The sequence below is a fragment of the Sphaerodactylus townsendi genome, linkage group LG07 (genome assembly GCF_021028975.2).
Source record: "Sphaerodactylus townsendi isolate TG3544 linkage group LG07, MPM_Stown_v2.3, whole genome shotgun sequence".
NCBI classification, from domain to species: Eukaryota; Metazoa; Chordata; class Lepidosauria; order Squamata; family Sphaerodactylidae; genus Sphaerodactylus; species Sphaerodactylus townsendi.
The window spans coordinates 104,083,960-104,100,828 of NC_059431.1; the positions used below are offsets into that span (position 1 = coordinate 104,083,960).

Consider the following 16,869-nt stretch of genomic DNA (forward strand, 5'->3'; position numbering starts at 1 on the left):
AGGCTGTTCCCTTACCTTTTTTGCTATTCAGACATCAGAGGCGTCTGCTTCTAATTTTACTGGCCTCTTCTTGCGCTTTTCTTTTGGCTCTCTGTTTTCTGTATGCCTTGTTTTACTAAATCCATTTAGTCTTGGAGGCTTCAGAATGTTCAGTGAGGAAGACGAGGGGAGAGTTTTGAGACAGGTGGGATGGAGAGCTAATGTCAGTTTTGTGCTGATAAATATGTTTAGTTCTGAGTATCCATGTGGGAGAGCCAAGTGGTAAAAAAACAAATGGGTATAGACTACTGGCATGTGATTAGGGCCTTGTGTTGTATGAGAGCCAGCGTGGTGTAGTGGTTAAGAGCAGGTGGATTCTAATCTGGAGAACCGGGTTTGGTTCCCCATTCCTCCACCTGAGTGGCGGAGGCTTATCTGGTGAACCAGCTGTGTTTCCGCACTCCTACATTCCTGCTGGGTGACCTTGGGCTAGTCACAGTTCTTTGGAACTCACTCAGCCCCACCTACCTCACAAGGAGTCTGCTGTGGGGAGAGGAAGGGAAAGGAGCTTGTAAGCCACCTCAAGTCTCCTTACTGGAGAGAAAGGTGGGGTATAAATCCAAACTCCTCCTTCCTTGCTTCCTTGCTTCCTTGCTTCCTTGCTTCCTTGCTTCCTTGCTTCCTTCCTTGCTTGCTTGCTTGCTTGCTTGCTTGCTTGCTTGCTTGCTTGCTTGCTTGCTTGCTTCCTTCCTTCCTTCCTTCCTTCCTTCCTTCCTTCCTTCCTCCTTCCTTCCTTCCTTCCTTCCTTCCTTCCTTCCTTCCTTCCTTCCTTCCTTCCTTCCTTCCTTCCTTCCTTCCTTCCTTCCTTCCTTCCTTCCTTCCTTCCTTCCTTCCTTCCTTCCTTCCTTCCTTCCTTCCTTCCTTCCTTCCTTCCTTCCTTCCTTCCTTCCTTCCTTCTTCACACTGATGTATTCCTTCCAAACACATTCTCTGAATGCTGCCAGGAGAAGCGTTATTTTCTTAAAGGGCAGAAGAGCTCTGGCCTTGATGAACTGTGAGAGCCAGTATGGAGCTCTGGCTGGAGCGTCATCCTGGGATCTAAGAGACCCAAGTTCAAATCCCAACTCTGCTATGACATCTCACAGCGTGACCGTGGACTAGTCATTTTCTCTGGGCCTAACCTGCCTCTTGGGGTTGCTGTTATTAAAACAGAGAACGGAATATAACAAGGTTGTTAGCACAGGGTTATCTCGGAAAAACTGAACTGGAATTTTTTTCCAATTTAAATCAATTTCAAATATTTAAATTACCTTAGCAAACTTTTAAGTAATGTTAGTAAATGGAGGCAAATACATCATGTACAAACAAACTTGAGTGGTGTACAGACACTGTGCTTGTCCAGTCCTTACATCCCATATTCAGCCCACCTAATAAGATTGATTTGTTACACAGCAGCCCTGACATCTATTGATAAACAATCTCTATTTACATATTTTTCTTCCTTCATTCATGGAGTCGGCAAGGGAGCTGTTTTAATCTCCATCCCATGTTTGAGGAAGGAATCACGTCTCAGTTTTAGAACAGGGGTCTGCAAACTGTGGCTCTCCAGATGTTCGTGGACTACAATTCCCATCAGCCCCTGCCAGCCAATTGGCCATGCTGGCAGGGGCTGAGGGGATTTGTAGTCCATGAACATCTGGAGAGCCGCAGGTTGCAGACCCCTGTTCTAGAGCATTTGCTTTGGGTGCTGAAGGTTCCATGACCAACCCTCAGCATCTCCACTAAAAAGATCAGGCAAGAGATGACATAAAGGGCCCCCAAATAAGACCCCGGGGAGCTCCTGCCGGTCTCAGTAGACAAGGGGTCTGCAACCTGTGGCTCTCCAGTTGCTCATGGACTACAATTCCCATCAGCCCCTGCCAGCCAATTGGCCATGCTGGTGGGGGCTGATGGGATTTGTAGTCCATGAACATCTGGAGAGCCACAGGTTGCAGACCCCTGCAGTAGATAATGCTGACCTTGATAGATTCAGTGAGCTGGTTCAGTGTAAGGCAGCTTCTCTGTTCATGTTGTTTATAAGGCAACTTCTTTACTTTCTGCCGTAGGTAAAGAGCTGTTGTTCACTCACTTCTGAGGGGGAAACTGAAGTGGTAACTTGGGGTAGAGTTTCATCAGCAACACAATCTGCCTGTCGTCACAAATGAGGTTTGCTAAACCCCACTGGGGGGAGATTCTGCAAGAGGATATAATGGGGTTCGGCAAAGTGTGCACCCAGACAGTGTTGTAGGAGCGCAACTCTGGATTTATGTTCTTTTGCCAGGGACCTCCATTATGCACTCCCCTCGGGCCCAAGCAATGTAAAAGCCTTCCTTCCTTTCCCATCCCCTCATGTAACAAGAACAAGTATTTGGCCAGTTATTAAAATTTTTCCTTTGGGCCAGCGTCTGTAGCAGAGTTAAGTATTTGGCAGTAACTTATAACATAGTTTTTTATGTAGTCGGAGCAGAATGGACCTGAGCTAACGGCATTAATCCACATGTCGGTGCCATGAGAATATTACTGGATGTTCTTCACAGGAATATTTGAAGACAGGGTGCTTTTATTTAATGGCTCTTTGTTCTTTTTCCCGTGTATCATTTGATTTTTTGCTGAAAAAGGGTGAATAAAAATAGATTAGCATTCCTCTACTGAAAACTTCACTGGTACATGGAAAGCTATGCTGTATATTTTTTTTTCTCCCCAAGCTGCTAGCTTTCTTTGAGGAGAAAGAGTTTCGTAATCATAGGAGCCCATACCCGTAGTCTGAATCTTTATAGTTCTGATTGAGGTTAACCACTTTGGTGAGAACTAAGCCTAAGAGTGAGTGTGTTTGTGTGAACTGCCCATTAAGTTGCAGCCTATTTATGGTGACCCCATGGGGTTTTCAAGGCAGGAGACTAACGGGGGTGGTTGGCTATTGCCCCCCTCCGCATAGCAACCCCGGTATTCGTTGGCGGTCTCCCATCCAGCTACTAACCAGGGCTGACCCTGCTTAGCTTCTGAGATCTGACTAGATCAGGGGTCGGCAACCCGCGGCTCCGGAGCCAAATACGGCTCTTTCGTCCTTGTACTGCGGCTCCCTCGTCTGGCGCCTGGGAAGGAGGGGAAAGGACGCCGGAGGTAGGGAGGAACGGGGAAGGAGGCGCGCTTGCCATGTCCCAAGTGCAAGTTGCCATCGTCTATCCCGCCGCTGTCTATCCCGCCCGCTTGGCATGTCGCCTGGCTTCTATAGAGCGATGGAAGCCAGGAGGAGGTAAGGAGGCATTTGGGGCAGTAGCAGGGAATACGCCGGCTTCTATCCAGTGCCATTCACTCGGCACCAGATGGAAGCTGGCATATTCCAAAAACCTCGCTCCTTGAGCGAGAATACATCGTTTGGGGGGGAGGGAAGAGCGGCGCTGCATCATTTTCGCAGTGCCGCCTGTGAGAAGGATCCCCCCCCAAACGATGTTTTACCTGTTCAAAAAGGGCCTGAGTTTTATCAAGCCAAAGGTTGATCTTTTTCCACATCCTGTTTTTTCATCGTGGACAATTGGATGACTCCAGGAAGTCCTCAAGCAGGGCAGGAGCACCAAAGCGGCTTTCTGTTGTTTCCCCCTCAGCCCCAAGAACTCTTTCCTGGTCACCTGTTGCTATTTCAGACTCCTGTCAGTGTCTAATTCGTTTGGATCCCCCCCCCCCCCCCCCGGGTGCTTTATTCTACACCGATTTCCATCAATCTTCATTTGCCAGGTTGTTGCTCATTCAACCAGTTTGGATTTTTTAAAAATTCTTATTCTTTTATTCTTCGGGGAAGGTCGGTTTATAATATAATAAATAATAATTATAATAATAATTCTACACAGGAGGCTTTCATCAAATTTGGTGTGATCTGTAAGCTTGGCTGCCGCTTTATGTCCAATTCCAGATTGTTTGTGTGAACACATTAAATAGTGCCCTTCGCCAAACATATCCCTGTGAAACCTCAATGCCTAGTTCATTCCATTGAGAAAACTGTCCATTTACTCCTGCTTTCTATTTCTGTTCTGTTACAAATTCGCAAGGTGCCCCTCCCTTTATCCCATGATTTCAACCTTTCCTCCGGAACATTGTGGAGGTATTTTGCCAAATGGCGTAAGGAACGTGATGTCTGCTGTATTACCCACGCGTTAGCCTTCTCAAAAGCGGATGAGGGAAAGGCTTTGCTTTACAGAAAGCATGCTGATTGGTCAATGCAGTGCCAACAGAGATCCATACAAGGGCACTATCAGACTGGCTATTTCTCATTTCTCTTTGTTGCCCTGGTGTACAATTTGAGGGCCTTTCAAAAAAGTGTTTCCTTTAGGACCCTTTTTTAAAATTTAAAGGCTCAGTTTTTATTTTAAAATGTGTGAAGTTGGTTCTTAAGTTTGTTGCTGCAGGGAAGGGAAAAACAAACAAACTGTAATGTCCAGGTATTTAACTTGCTTGGTCCCTTCACCTTTTTTTTCTTTGCTGATGCATTGATTCCAGGGGCCCTGTGGATGCTTTTGCACAAGCTACCGCTCCGTATTGGCCTGGGGCAACCGCTCCCCAATTTCTGTTATAGCCAGTTAGAGAAAAGGGAGCCCGGCCATACAAAAGGGTTTGTGACTCAGCTACAAAAGACTGCACAAGGCTACAATTAGGAGAGATTAGAACAGGTGATTGAACATGAGTGGTGATTAAAAGGGATTGAACGTCACTCGGGCTTCTCTCCGGGGAGCAGAGCAATGTGACCCCCCCTTGAAGCCTGGCTAAATCCACACTTAGCTAAAATCTGCAATTCAAACCTTCTAACTCAGGGGTCTGCAACCTGTGGCTCTCCAGATGTTCATGGACTACAATTCCCCTCAGCCCCTGCCAGCATGGCCATGCTGGCAGGGGCTGATGGGAATTGTAGTCCATGAACATCTGGAGAGCCGCAGGTTGCAGACCCCTGTTCTAACCATTAAAAAACAACCACCACCACTAGGCAATTGGCTCCCCCCATTCTCAAGGAGCAGCAGTGGCGTAGGAGGTTAAGAGCTTGTGTATCTAATCTGGAGGAACCGGGTTTGATTCCCAGCTCTGCTGCCTGAGCTGTGGAGGCTTATCTGGGGAATTCAGATTAGCCTGTGCACTCCCACACACGCCAGCTGGGTGACCTTGGGCTAGTCACAGCTTCTCAGAGCTCTCTCAGCCCCACCCACCTCACATGGTGTTTGTTGTGAGGGGGGAAGGGCAAGGAGATTGTAAGCCCCTTTGAGTCTCCTGCAGGAGAGAAAGGGGGGATATAAATCCAAACTCCTCCTCCTCCTCCTCCTCCTCCTCCTCCTCCCCCCTCCTCCTCCCCCCCTCCTCCTCCTCCTCCTCCTCCTCCTCCTCCTCCTCCTCCTCCTCCTCCTTCTTCTTCTTCTTCTTCTTCTTCTTCTTCTTCTTCTTCTTCTTCTTCAAGCCAAGTCTAGGTCTAGTTAATCAGGCTTAACTGCCATAGCAGAACTGAGTGTTGGTACCGAATTACTTCCCCAGCACTCAATGTCCAATCCCCTTGGCTTGGCATAAAGTGGCGTAGAAGTTGTCTTGATCTTTTCTTTGATCGGGTGCTTAACGGCCATAATCCTGTGCCGAGTTGCTTCAGTCTGAAGTTAATGGGCTTTGACTGGAGCAACTACATGTAGGATTGCGCTATAAAGCACCCTGCCTTGCTCCTTTTTTTTATTTATTGAGGAAATTTACATGCTGCCTCCCCAGAGCCCTGCTTAGGGCAGCTCTCAACTCAAACAATATGATTAAACCAAACAAGTCACTTAAAAACAAGCTGGAGCATTAAAATGTGGTGAAGCCCAATAAGATCATTGTAATACAGTCCTCGTTAGGAGCCGTGTGGCATAGTGGTTAAGTGCTTGCAGTGCCACTCGCACAGTCAGGAGTTCGAGTCCCCTGTGGGTCATATATCCTGGCAGCTGGCTCATGGTCAACTCAGCCATCCATCCATTTCTTGGTCAGTAAATGAGTGCCTATCTCATAGGTAGGGGGTAAAGAATAGCCGGGGAAAGCATTGGCAAACTACCCCACAAAAACGGCTTGCCTATGAAATCACTGCTCGCAGTGGTACCCCAGGGTCGGACATGACTGAAGAGAAAACTTTACCTTTAAAACAGTCCTCAGGCTAGAAGCAGACTGTACAGAACAGCTGAAAAGAGGGAACCCCTAATTAAAAGCCAGGGTAAAAAGAAATATTTTGACCTAGCATCTGAAATACAGTAAGACATGCCAGGTGAGCCTCATGGGGGCGGGCATTCCAAAGGCCAGCTGCCACCACTGGAAATCCCTTCTCTCTAGTCACCACCTGCCTCACCTCTGTAGCGTAGAGCACAGAGTTGGCTAGAGTGGAGGATTGTAAGTGTGAAGAAGAGAAGAAGAAGAGTTGGATTTATATCCCCCCTTTCTCTCCTGTAAGGAGACTCAAAGGGGCTTACAAACTCCTTTCCCTTCCCCCCTCACAACAAAATCCTATTAGGTGGGGCTGAAAGAGCTCTGAAAAACTGTGACTAGCCCAAGGTGACACAGCTGACATGTGTTGGAGTGCACAAGCTAATCTAGTTCACCAGCTAAACCTCCACAGCTCAAGTGGCAGAGCAGGGAATCAATCCCGGTTCTCCAAATTAGAGTGCATCTGGTCTTAACCCCTGGCTCTGTGCCTTTAGTTTCGGAACTGATTTTACTGCCTGTTATGAAGGGAAAAGCAGATAACTCGTGGCAGGGTTGCAATTTTCAGCAAAAGTCCTTGCGTTTATACTTCTTGACATGAACATGCCTTTCAGTTTCTTAACCTGCTTTCTTGAGCTCTTGCTTTCAGAATAACCTCTGATTAGAGTTGCTGTGTGTGTCCCTTTTGCCTTTCAGTGCTACTGATCCACCTCCTCGAATCCGAATAATTAATGGATACATTACTGTGGAGCCCCAGCCACGGGGACACGGGCGTTCCAGTCACATCCAGACAGAAACCAGCTGCTCCAGTGGTCTGTTTCCGTCCCTCTTGACTTTGACTTTGGTGCTGCCTGCCTTGATGATGACGGTGCCAGAGTTTGTCTTCCAAGCAGAACTTCACATCCCTTGGTGAAGGATGCCGAGGGGGAAACAAGGACTTTTGTCCAACGGAAGATCGTCTGTGCTGAATTTTTTTGAAGGGCTCCTCCTTTTCCTGAATCTGGACCATTAACATGATTTACTGGCTGGACTATGCCCAATCCAGGAGAAGATATTTTTAATGACAGCCATTATTTATCCCTTCTCTTGCAGAAGAATTATTTCATGTTATCCCATAATGCTTTTGGGAGATAAATATGTAACATAGTTGCTGCGTTTAGTTGTATGAAACTGACTTGAATACAGTTTTTCTTGGGGGTTGGTTTCTGGTTTCTGCTTAATCTCTTTGAGCACCACTAAAGTTGCAGTTCCTTGAGCTGGGAAAGAGCCGTTTTGGTTGCCGTTTATATTGCCCGGAATGAAGTTTCGTCCGTTGCCTAGAATGTGGATACAGTCGTGTTGTTCAGTGTATTTTGCCTTGCTTTCCCCCTCCTGTCAAACAACACTGAAAAAGTTACCCCTTGCTGGCCCCAGAAGCATAGCTCCAAGGGGTCGGGGACGGGGTGTCCGCGACACACCGGGTGTGCACCCCTATGGGGGTGTGGTGAGGACATTCTGAGGGCGTGGGCGTTCCGGGGTGGGACGGGGGGCGGAGGATTCACCAGTACACTGGGCGCTTTCCCCCCTTGCCATGTCTCTGCTGGCCCTCTTTCCTTGCTTTATCAGTAGCTCAACACAGCCCAGAAATGTAGCAGTTGAAGCATTTCCCACCATCTTTTCTCAGGAAAAGGTTCATCTGCTAAACTTTTTTTCCACATAAAGAAGAAGAGTTTTGGATTCATACCCCACCTTTCTCTCCTGTAAGGAGACTCAAGGTGGCTTACAAGCTCCTTTCCCTTCCTCTCTCCACAACAGACACCTTGTGAGGTAGGTGGGGCTCAGAGAGCTCTGAAGAATTGTGACTAGCCCAAGCTCACCCAGCAGGAATGTGGGAGTGCAGAAACACATCTGGTTCACCAGATAAACCTCTGCCACGTGGGTGGAGGAGTGGGGAATCAAACCCGGTTCTCCAGATTAGAGTGCACCTGCTCTTAACCACTTCACCATGCTGGCTCTCACCTAACAGAACTAGGTAGGCACTAGGACCCAAGCAGAGCATTCTAAAACAAAAAACAATCCAGCAAGTGGCAGATGAAATTACAATTCTACTTTGATCTTTACGTTGAAAAGAGCACAGATATTGGTGTACCTCACTTCTGGTAAACATGTAGGGCTACAAAAAAAAAAGTAGTGACCTTACTCTTCAGGGTTTGATAGCTCAAAATCTTCTTTCTCCAGCTGGTTTGCTGAAAGGTATGGACCGAATTATGCGGAAACTTGTTTGCAATAAAGTGCTGTTTGGTACTTTTACTTGGAAGGGTCACTAGATCCTTGCCATAAGATGGTTCCCTGTGCCTTAAATGATTTCCAACCATGGCTTCCTCTCCTGACCTGTTCCGAGTCTTCTGGGTCACTTACTCATTTCACTTCCTTCTCCTGTAGTCTGTAGAATCTTAGTCTTGCTCTATAGCAGGTGAAGGGAGGAGTGCGGAAGAAGGACGAGTGGTTGAACTGGGAAGGTAAATGCTTTGAGTGTGTTCATTTGCAACCCTTGGAGAATCTTGGCAACCATTTTCAACCCTTGGAGGTCTTGGCAACCATATCATTCAAAAAGTAATCTGGGGGGTGGGGGAGGGGGGATCCAGCTACTTTTTGCCTATTATCTCCCACATGCAGTTTTTTCCCCAAAACAAAATATCGGTAATTGCACAGTGGCTTCTGGCTGGCTGCTGTCAGATGCGAAAGGTTGCAATGCAATACAGTAGCCTTTATTAGGCAAATATTAAAAAGTTGTTTACAATCTGATCGAGAACTGCTAATCGGGTGGCAACAAATTGACAAAAGTCAAACACATTATCCAAAGGAAATAAAAGTTAAGTCTTCTGTAAAATATATATATATAAAAAGGAATAAAAGCATAAATTTACATTGTTAAAAAATATAAATATGTGTTAAAAAGCTCATGGTGATATCTCTTTTGAAGAATGTGCAGATACCTGTAAAAGAAACTTCGCAACTTCTTGAAGACTCTCATGAGGTTGTAATGCATTGGACCTGATTGATCTTTGATTTAACATGAGAAACAATTTGCATGGAAGGCAGCTAGAATGACCAGATTCAAAAGCAAATGGAACTGCTTACCTTAAAGAGTGATGTAGGAAAGAGGGTTTTAGTCCTACTTTTCTCATCGTCTCATGACACACTGTATCTTCTTCCCGGGCAAGTGTTAAAAGTACAGGCTCTCTGTCCTCCTTGGTTGCTAGCCATCCTAAAGTTTTTACACTAAAGGTAGCACAACCCTAACACATAGATATACTTCAAAGGGAATATGTGAATCCAAATAGTAAAATCTGTGTAGTACCTCTTGTTGTGAACAATCCATTTTGTTGACGTTACGTAGCACAATAGATTCTAGATCCCTACGAGGCGTTTCAAAGTTAGCTGTTAACTAACATAAGCCAAGGCGCTTTCTGAGACTCCGTCCACCCAACATTTAACTCTACAGAACTGACATCTTACATATGCAAAGCTACACCACTTTATTCTGGTTTAGCAGTCCCTGTCATGGACCAGCTGGATCCAGAAGTTCTGAAGAATCAGCAGGAAGTCCAGACTCCTGTCCACAGCCAATAGTAGAAGTGGCACGGAGAGAAGCAGCCCCTGTGGGCCCAGACATGAACCCGCAGCTATGTACCAGTGTAGTGGCCCCCAGCTCTGAGCTAGCTGTGGAAAGCCAGATGTCAGCCTGCTCAATTCCATCATCACCAAAGCCTCAGGAACAGAGGAGGAGGAGACCACGCAGGGCCCTACAGAACAGAAGATGAAGTGTGCACCTTGCAGCCTAGGACAGGTGCTGTGTGGAGAGTGAAGAGGAGTCTTTGCAGAAGTTGGCCTGAGGTAGCCGGCAGGTACGCAACATTACAAGCTGTCTTGGTAGCCTTGCCTTTATAAGCAGCCGGACAGGGCAAAGCTGCGTGGAAGCAACACATCAAATCGCTGCTGACCTTGTGGCTCCTGCTTTGAATGATCTGCTCTGGCTTGACCTTGGCCTGAATCCCTGGGCTTGTATTTCTGTTTTACCCTTGGACTTGTTGCTGTGAGTGCTGGAACTTTTGTGCTTGATTTTTGGAACACAACTTTGACCGTGGAAACTTAAAACTGGATCATTGGCTCACGTGCCAGCCATCCCTCAGCCTGCAGCCAGTCATGCTCAGGAGTTGGTCCTTCTATTAACCTGTGTTGCCCATTTGTATTTTATATTGCTTCTGTGAATCACTTGGAGATTGATGCTATTGCAAAGAAAGGTAGAATACAAATATAAGGCGCCTGAGAAGTCCCCTATGTTGATCAGCCTTTTTGGTGTGTATGCGTGTGTTGGAATTATTTTCATTTTGGTCTACTGATAGATCCAACCATTTCTCACCACTTCTCTAGAAGTGGTTACTAATTTTTTCTGAGTGCCGAGAAGGGGTTACTAAAGCAACCTCCCTGCCCAATAGGGACTTGATGTGCGTGGGTGCAGCGGCACCCCTGTTTGAATCCCACCACCATTGGAACCTGTTATTAAAATGTTTGGATCCCACTACTGTAGATAGCTATCTCATGGCACCCTTTAATCACCCTGCTCTGTTCCCAATCAAAATGTCCATGAGTTGACTGAATGTGCAGGGAGGGAACTTGGCATGAGCACATTGACCAAGTTGTACGAAAGCATGGAGGAAGGGTCTGCATGGAAGAAGGGTCTGCTTGGAATGTTACTAATCCTGGAGAGGGGGCGTTTGAGCGGAAACTTTCTCCACATGTCGCACATATCCCGGCTTCAACTAAGCGCCCAGTGTATTGGCTGCAGGTTTCTGATTCCAGATGAGCATGAAGTACGAAGTGTGAAACATTTCAAGGGGGCTATAAAGTGGCTGAGACTGTTTTGATCAGCAGCTTGTTCTTCCCACCAAAGCTCTTACAGAAAGCTCTTACCTCGATTTTTTTACAAGCCGGCGCTTCAGTTCCACCTGTTCACCTGCCAGCCAAAACGACACAATTTTCTCTGTTCCTTTTTTTGTTTGTGCCTTTGTTTTTGCTCTTTACATGGTCCTGGGGGTGGAGTGTGAGAGGTATCTCTCAGGGAGATTTGACTCGGGAGTGTCCGGGTGCTAAAACCCTGTGTAAACATCTGACTTGTTTACCTGCTTTCCCATTTGTTCACTCCTTGCTAGGATTTCGGTGTGTTCTTTGAAAAGGGCAACAGATAAAATAGATTACTATTTTATCATTAAGTACAGACCTTCAGACTGGCCTGGAAGACCAAAGAAAGAGGGCAAGAGCCACCTATTGTGGGAAACATGCACTAAGAAGTCAACTGTGGCTTTTCTCACCATTTTTTTTGTGCCCAGCTTAGCTGAGCCTGTCCTTTCCACGCCCCTCAACTTTTTGGCACAATGTACTGGAATGCCGCAGAAGAGTACAGGAGTCTCAAACTGAGCTCAGGGGCCAAGACACGGGAGTGATAAATTTCCCTTCAGATGCTGGGGCTAGTCAAAGGACTGGTTCTCTTCCCTGTAGAGCTGCAATTACTTTCATGAGCAAAAGGTACACATACTGGTTGAGTTCACTGGGTTATTATGGGTTCTTTTGATCATCGATTTTATAATGTGGCTACACGGAGTGTGCAGCGATCACATGGAAAGCTTGCGTTTGAGACAACTCCAGCTTATGAGCCCCCCCCCCCCCGCCCCATGGTTTGACCTCTAACGGAGGAGAACGTTGAGTGTGTGTAAGTGAAGAAAATGCATAATTTATTCTGCTTTGCTTTTATTGTAGGAAAACATTTTGGAAAGACTCAAATGGGGAAAGGGCAGGCAACTGGAGCCAGATGAGGAATTAAGCACTGCTTGAGGTGGCTGGACGCAAAGGAAAATTTGGTTCCTAAATGTTGAATAGCTGTGTAGATGAAGGAATTTTGTCATTGCTGCTTGTCATGCTGTTATATATACTGACACCCACCAACCCCATCCCCCCCACCCCTCGGTAGGCAGATTTTCCTCAACTCCGTCAGTATAAACATTGTTTCATGGTACAGAAATCAGGGAAATTCTCAGACTGCCAATATTACAGATTCTGTAGTTCAGTGATTCCAAGGGGCAGTCTATGATCTGTTCCAAGGGGCAGTCTATGATCTGAAATCTGAAATAGAATATAAGTAGTTAATACAGCCAAAGGCCAGTTTAATACAGCTAAAGGCCAGTCAAGACAAAACAACAAAGCACATCCATAACAGCAGATTACAACAGCTATTAAACAACTAACTAGTTGAATAGGAGTCTATGATCTTGAAGAGGCATTTAGAAGTTGGGTGTGGGGCGGGGAAGGCAGCTGCTTCTCTCTCACGATGGCTTCTGACATCAAGTGAAGGAGAATTTCAGACTGTTCATCCTCAGGATAAAATCCCAGATCCTGGGTTTCTTATCCATCCCCTTAAAAATAGGAGCCAAACCTAATATTACAGACTTGGCTGCTGGCCTTCAGGCACCTTGGTCTTCCTGAACATATCATGTGTATCATATATATTTCATAAGTATAGATGTATAAATAAAGTCCTATTTGTAGAGCTGTTCTCATGACCCAGTATTTTAAAATTGGCCTGCCTGCTTGTCACTTCAGGCTCCCTGTCCCAGCTGCTTTCTGGTTAAATCCACCCTTTCAGTTCTCTACCCACAGTAAACCCCCACTCTGTTTTGGCAGTGGCTCTACAGGTTTGAAATACCCTCCTTGTGGTTGCCTTCCATAAAGAGCTTAAGACCATTCTTTTTAGGTGAGCAGTTGACCATTATATTGTCGAAGGCTTTCATGGCCGGATTCAACTGGTGGTTGTGGGTTTTCCGGGCTATGTGGCCGTGGTCTGGTAGATCTTGTTCCTAATGTTTCACAGTGCTTAACACACTTCTCTCTGTGATACACCTCTGAAGATGCCGGCCACAGACGCAAGCGAAACTTTAGGAACAAGATCTACCAGACCACGACCACTCAGCCCGGAAAACCCACAACAACCAGTTGACCATTAATTTAATAAGAGTATTATTTTGTGGGAAAGTTGTTTTCTCTTGTGATTGTTTCATGTGGCTCCCCCCCTCCCTTTTTGTAATTTGCCTTGAGCTGCTGTGGTTGGTAAGAGAAGGTAGAAATAAGCATTTAAATTAATCAACTGGAGCATGCATGAAGTTGTTTTCTACTGGATCAGACCATTGGTCTACTGTGGCCTTTTGTGCATTTACTGCTTACCCCATGGCTGTTTGTATTGCAGGGAGGTTTTCCTGTGGTTTTTTTTGTTGTTGTTGTTTGAATGGGGATTCTCTTCCTGCACAATGTCTCTAGTGGAGCTGACCACCATTTTACCTGATGGCCGCTTCCTTGTTGTTTCTGTACAATCTCTATTTGGGGATGTTGCCCGCTGCCTTTTTGTTCATTTGTTTTTGGTTACCGCCTTTGGTATAGCATTTCTTTGCTAGACCTGGGCCCTTTCCGCACACACTTTTTAAAGCATTTTGAGGCAGGAAAGAAAATGCTTCCTCTGTGGAGTTCAGCATTGTTTTTACCACAAAATGTTTCCAGCCTCAAAACGTTTAAAAATGAATCCCCTTTTTAAACGCTTCTCTGGCTAAAGTATTTTGAAATGTCTTCAGTTGCTGTGCAAGCTATTTACTACTATGCTTCTCTGCTTCTCTAGACTTCCTCCTCAGCGCCATTTTCTGAGCTCTTGCCATTCACCCTTGCCTGTTTTATATCATTTCTGATAGTTTTTTACATTAGGGGGGGGGGGGCTAATCTTCGATTCTTTTATATGAGAAATAGAGAATCATAACAAGAAGCTTTGAAGCACTGAAACATCAGCTCAACACAGAACTCGGCCCCACAGGAAAAAAGAAAAGAAAAATCATGTAACAGCAGCCAAGAATCATTTTGAGGAGATAAGTGCAGAAATACATCATGGAAAGGTGGGAGGGGATTGAAAACATTTTTGAAATGTGTTGGTGATTTGTACAAAAAGGGCCCTGGTCAATTTCATGTCAGTTTCACTGAGTTTATTGCTGCAGCATTAGATCTCCAGCATTTTTTAAAGCCCTTCTGGATTGTTCTGCATTGGTGTCTTGAAGAGTGAAAGGAGTTGCTGCGGTGTGTTTGGGGAAAGGTAGGGAGGAGCAAGAAAACCCAAAGAAAGCCTAATACAAATGGATTTCTTTTCACTTTTCTGCAAAGGCAGAGAAAAAGTCTCATTCAAACAGGTTTGGGAAACAGGGCAGTGAGTTCTAAAGAAGGAGAAATGTATGCATAACCAAGCATCCATTCAGAAGGGAATATATGCTCAGTGCAAAGGAGACCACAAGTCTGTAAATAGCCTGTGTTTGACTGGGAGCAGCCTTTCAGGGCTTCAGGTGGATGTCTCTCCTTCCCCCTTTTACCTGATCCTTTTTAAAAAGTAGGGATACCTGGGATCGTCTATTTGCAAAGCAGATTCTCTACTGGTGAGCCTTGCCCTCCCCCATATGTGATGATGTGATGACAACATTAAATTCAAAGAGAGAAGGAAGGATAGAAATACTGTATAAATATATAAATAAACTGATGACAGTGCTTGCTTGGCAGGCAGTAGTGAATTAAAGGTAAAGAACTACTGCCCTAGGTCGTTTCCCCACTTAACTGCTGCTGCACGCCACTCTCCCCAAGTAGTGCGGGGTCCCCCGGCACTCCCCACTACAGGGGCGGCGACAACGCAGCTGTCCCGATGCTGTCGCTGTCGCGCCCCCTCAGCTCATATAATTCCTGACGCTCCTGAAAACGGTGCCTTTTGATGACTACTCCCAGCTCTGCGCGGGGTCATGGGGAAGCCCGGGAGCACACCAGAAATGACACGCGCTGGGAGTAGCGTGCAGCAAAGGGTGGTCTAGGTAAGTGGGGAAACGACCCTAGTGGCTGTTGATATGCCTACTGGAATGGACAGACATGACCTGAGGTGATGGCAAACTGCAAAGAACAATAACCCAGGGAGGAGAAAGTCCTGAAGTGATCCATGTTTATGCCATAACACAAGCCTCAGTTTGAACCAGATTCTTTCTTTCAAGGGTTACCAATTCTGAGTTGGGAAATTCCTGGAGATTTTAAAGTGAAGCTTGGAGAGGGGAAGGTTTGAGAAGGGACCTCAGTAACGCATAATTTCATACAGTTCAGTCTCCAGGGCAGCCATTTTCTCCAGAGGAACTGGTTGAGACAGTTTGGATATCATACATAGTAAAAGGGAATGCTGTGGCATGAATCAAGTTTATCTTGGTTGCCAGTGACACATCCTTACACTTAAGAATCTTTTCTAGCTCCTTTGTGGCTGCCTTCCCCAGTTTCGATCTCTTTCTCATTTCTCCATTGTAGTCTCCAGATCCGTTGAAGAAAGAACAAAGGAACAGAAAGTCTTGAACTATTTCTGTTTGCTCATCGTTCACTTTAAAGACGAGTAATTCCCCAGTAGTTATTACTTTTGTCTTCTTGATATTCAACTGGAGTTCTGCTTCTCCTCTAACTTCCAGCAGCAGTCATTTCAAGTCTTTTAGGTTGTGAACGGCCTATACCTATACGTAGTCTCTGCACTTTTAACATTGTATACTTCTCAGTTGACACTAGATGTCGCTCAAGCGATTTAGAATTTTTTAATGGCTGGAAAATGATCATGCAAGCACGATCCGTCTACATGCAACAAAAAGTAACACTCTGGCTAAATTTAGGCATATAAATTTAACCTAGGCAGGTCAAATGTTTAAAGCAGTTTGCAGAGAGTTTTGACAAATCTCAATTTTAGGCCAGGAGAAACTTCACCTTACTCCAACTTAAGTAGCTTTTCTGGGTGAAGCAGGAATCACTTCAGTTGGAAGAAGGCATCAAATTTTGCTCAATGGAGAGGGAAGATAACACTTCCCCCTGTACCTCTTGGTAACAACTAGATGGAAGTCCAGTAGCATCTTTGAGACCAGCAAGATTTTAGGCACATGAGCTTTGGCAAGTCAAAGTTACCTTCATCTGATACTCTCCAAAATTGATATCTTCAAAACCTTGCACTACTGAACTCGAAGCTTGCTCGCTCTTCTATGGACCAAATACAGCTACTCTCTGAAGCTATCTCTAGGACAGTAACCAGTTGCTCAATGTGTTTGCAGCGGCAAATACCTCATTATATGAGAATGATATTAAATGAGATGAAGCATTCTACTAAATATTTGCTTTCAGAAAGGACACCAAGTCTGTATATTAACATAGTAAATTTGGAAATGAATGTGTTGCCAAATTAATGAACAAAGTGTCAGGTCTGAGATCAATGTTAATGGCTTTATAGTAACAGAGGGGTCAGTGTGTCGGTTTCGTGGCATTTTAAAAAAATTACAAAGAGCCCTGTGGAATTTTAACAACTTAATTTTAACATTTCTGCTGCCTTGGACGGCATCGAAATTGCACAGGAAAAAAAACTACCCACTGATTGAGACGAATGAACTCTTACGCTATAATGATGGCTTTAGGGTTGCACTGTAAGACACCTAAAATTGTTTTTGCACCAACTGCTGATAAACAAAAAAAAAAAAAAAAGAGGTCTGCGATGGATGATGCGCAAAAACACAGAAGCAAAGAAAACAGGCTATAAAGAGGGCGTTC

The 16,869-nt window shown here is 45.4% G+C and overlaps 1 protein-coding gene across 1 annotated transcript in view; it reads left to right on the plus strand.

Annotated features, from left to right (window-relative positions):
• Positions 1-7,409, plus strand: part of TRABD2A (TraB domain containing 2A) — a 99,356-nt gene extending 91,947 nt beyond the window's left edge. The window contains exon 7 of the mRNA XM_048504474.1: positions 6,904-7,409. Within this exon, the coding sequence (XP_048360431.1) occupies positions 6,904-7,120 (217 nt within the window). The 3' untranslated portion in view covers positions 7,121-7,409. The remainder of the gene's footprint in view (positions 1-6,903) is intronic.
• The last annotated feature ends 9,460 nt before the right edge of the window (positions 7,410-16,869 follow it).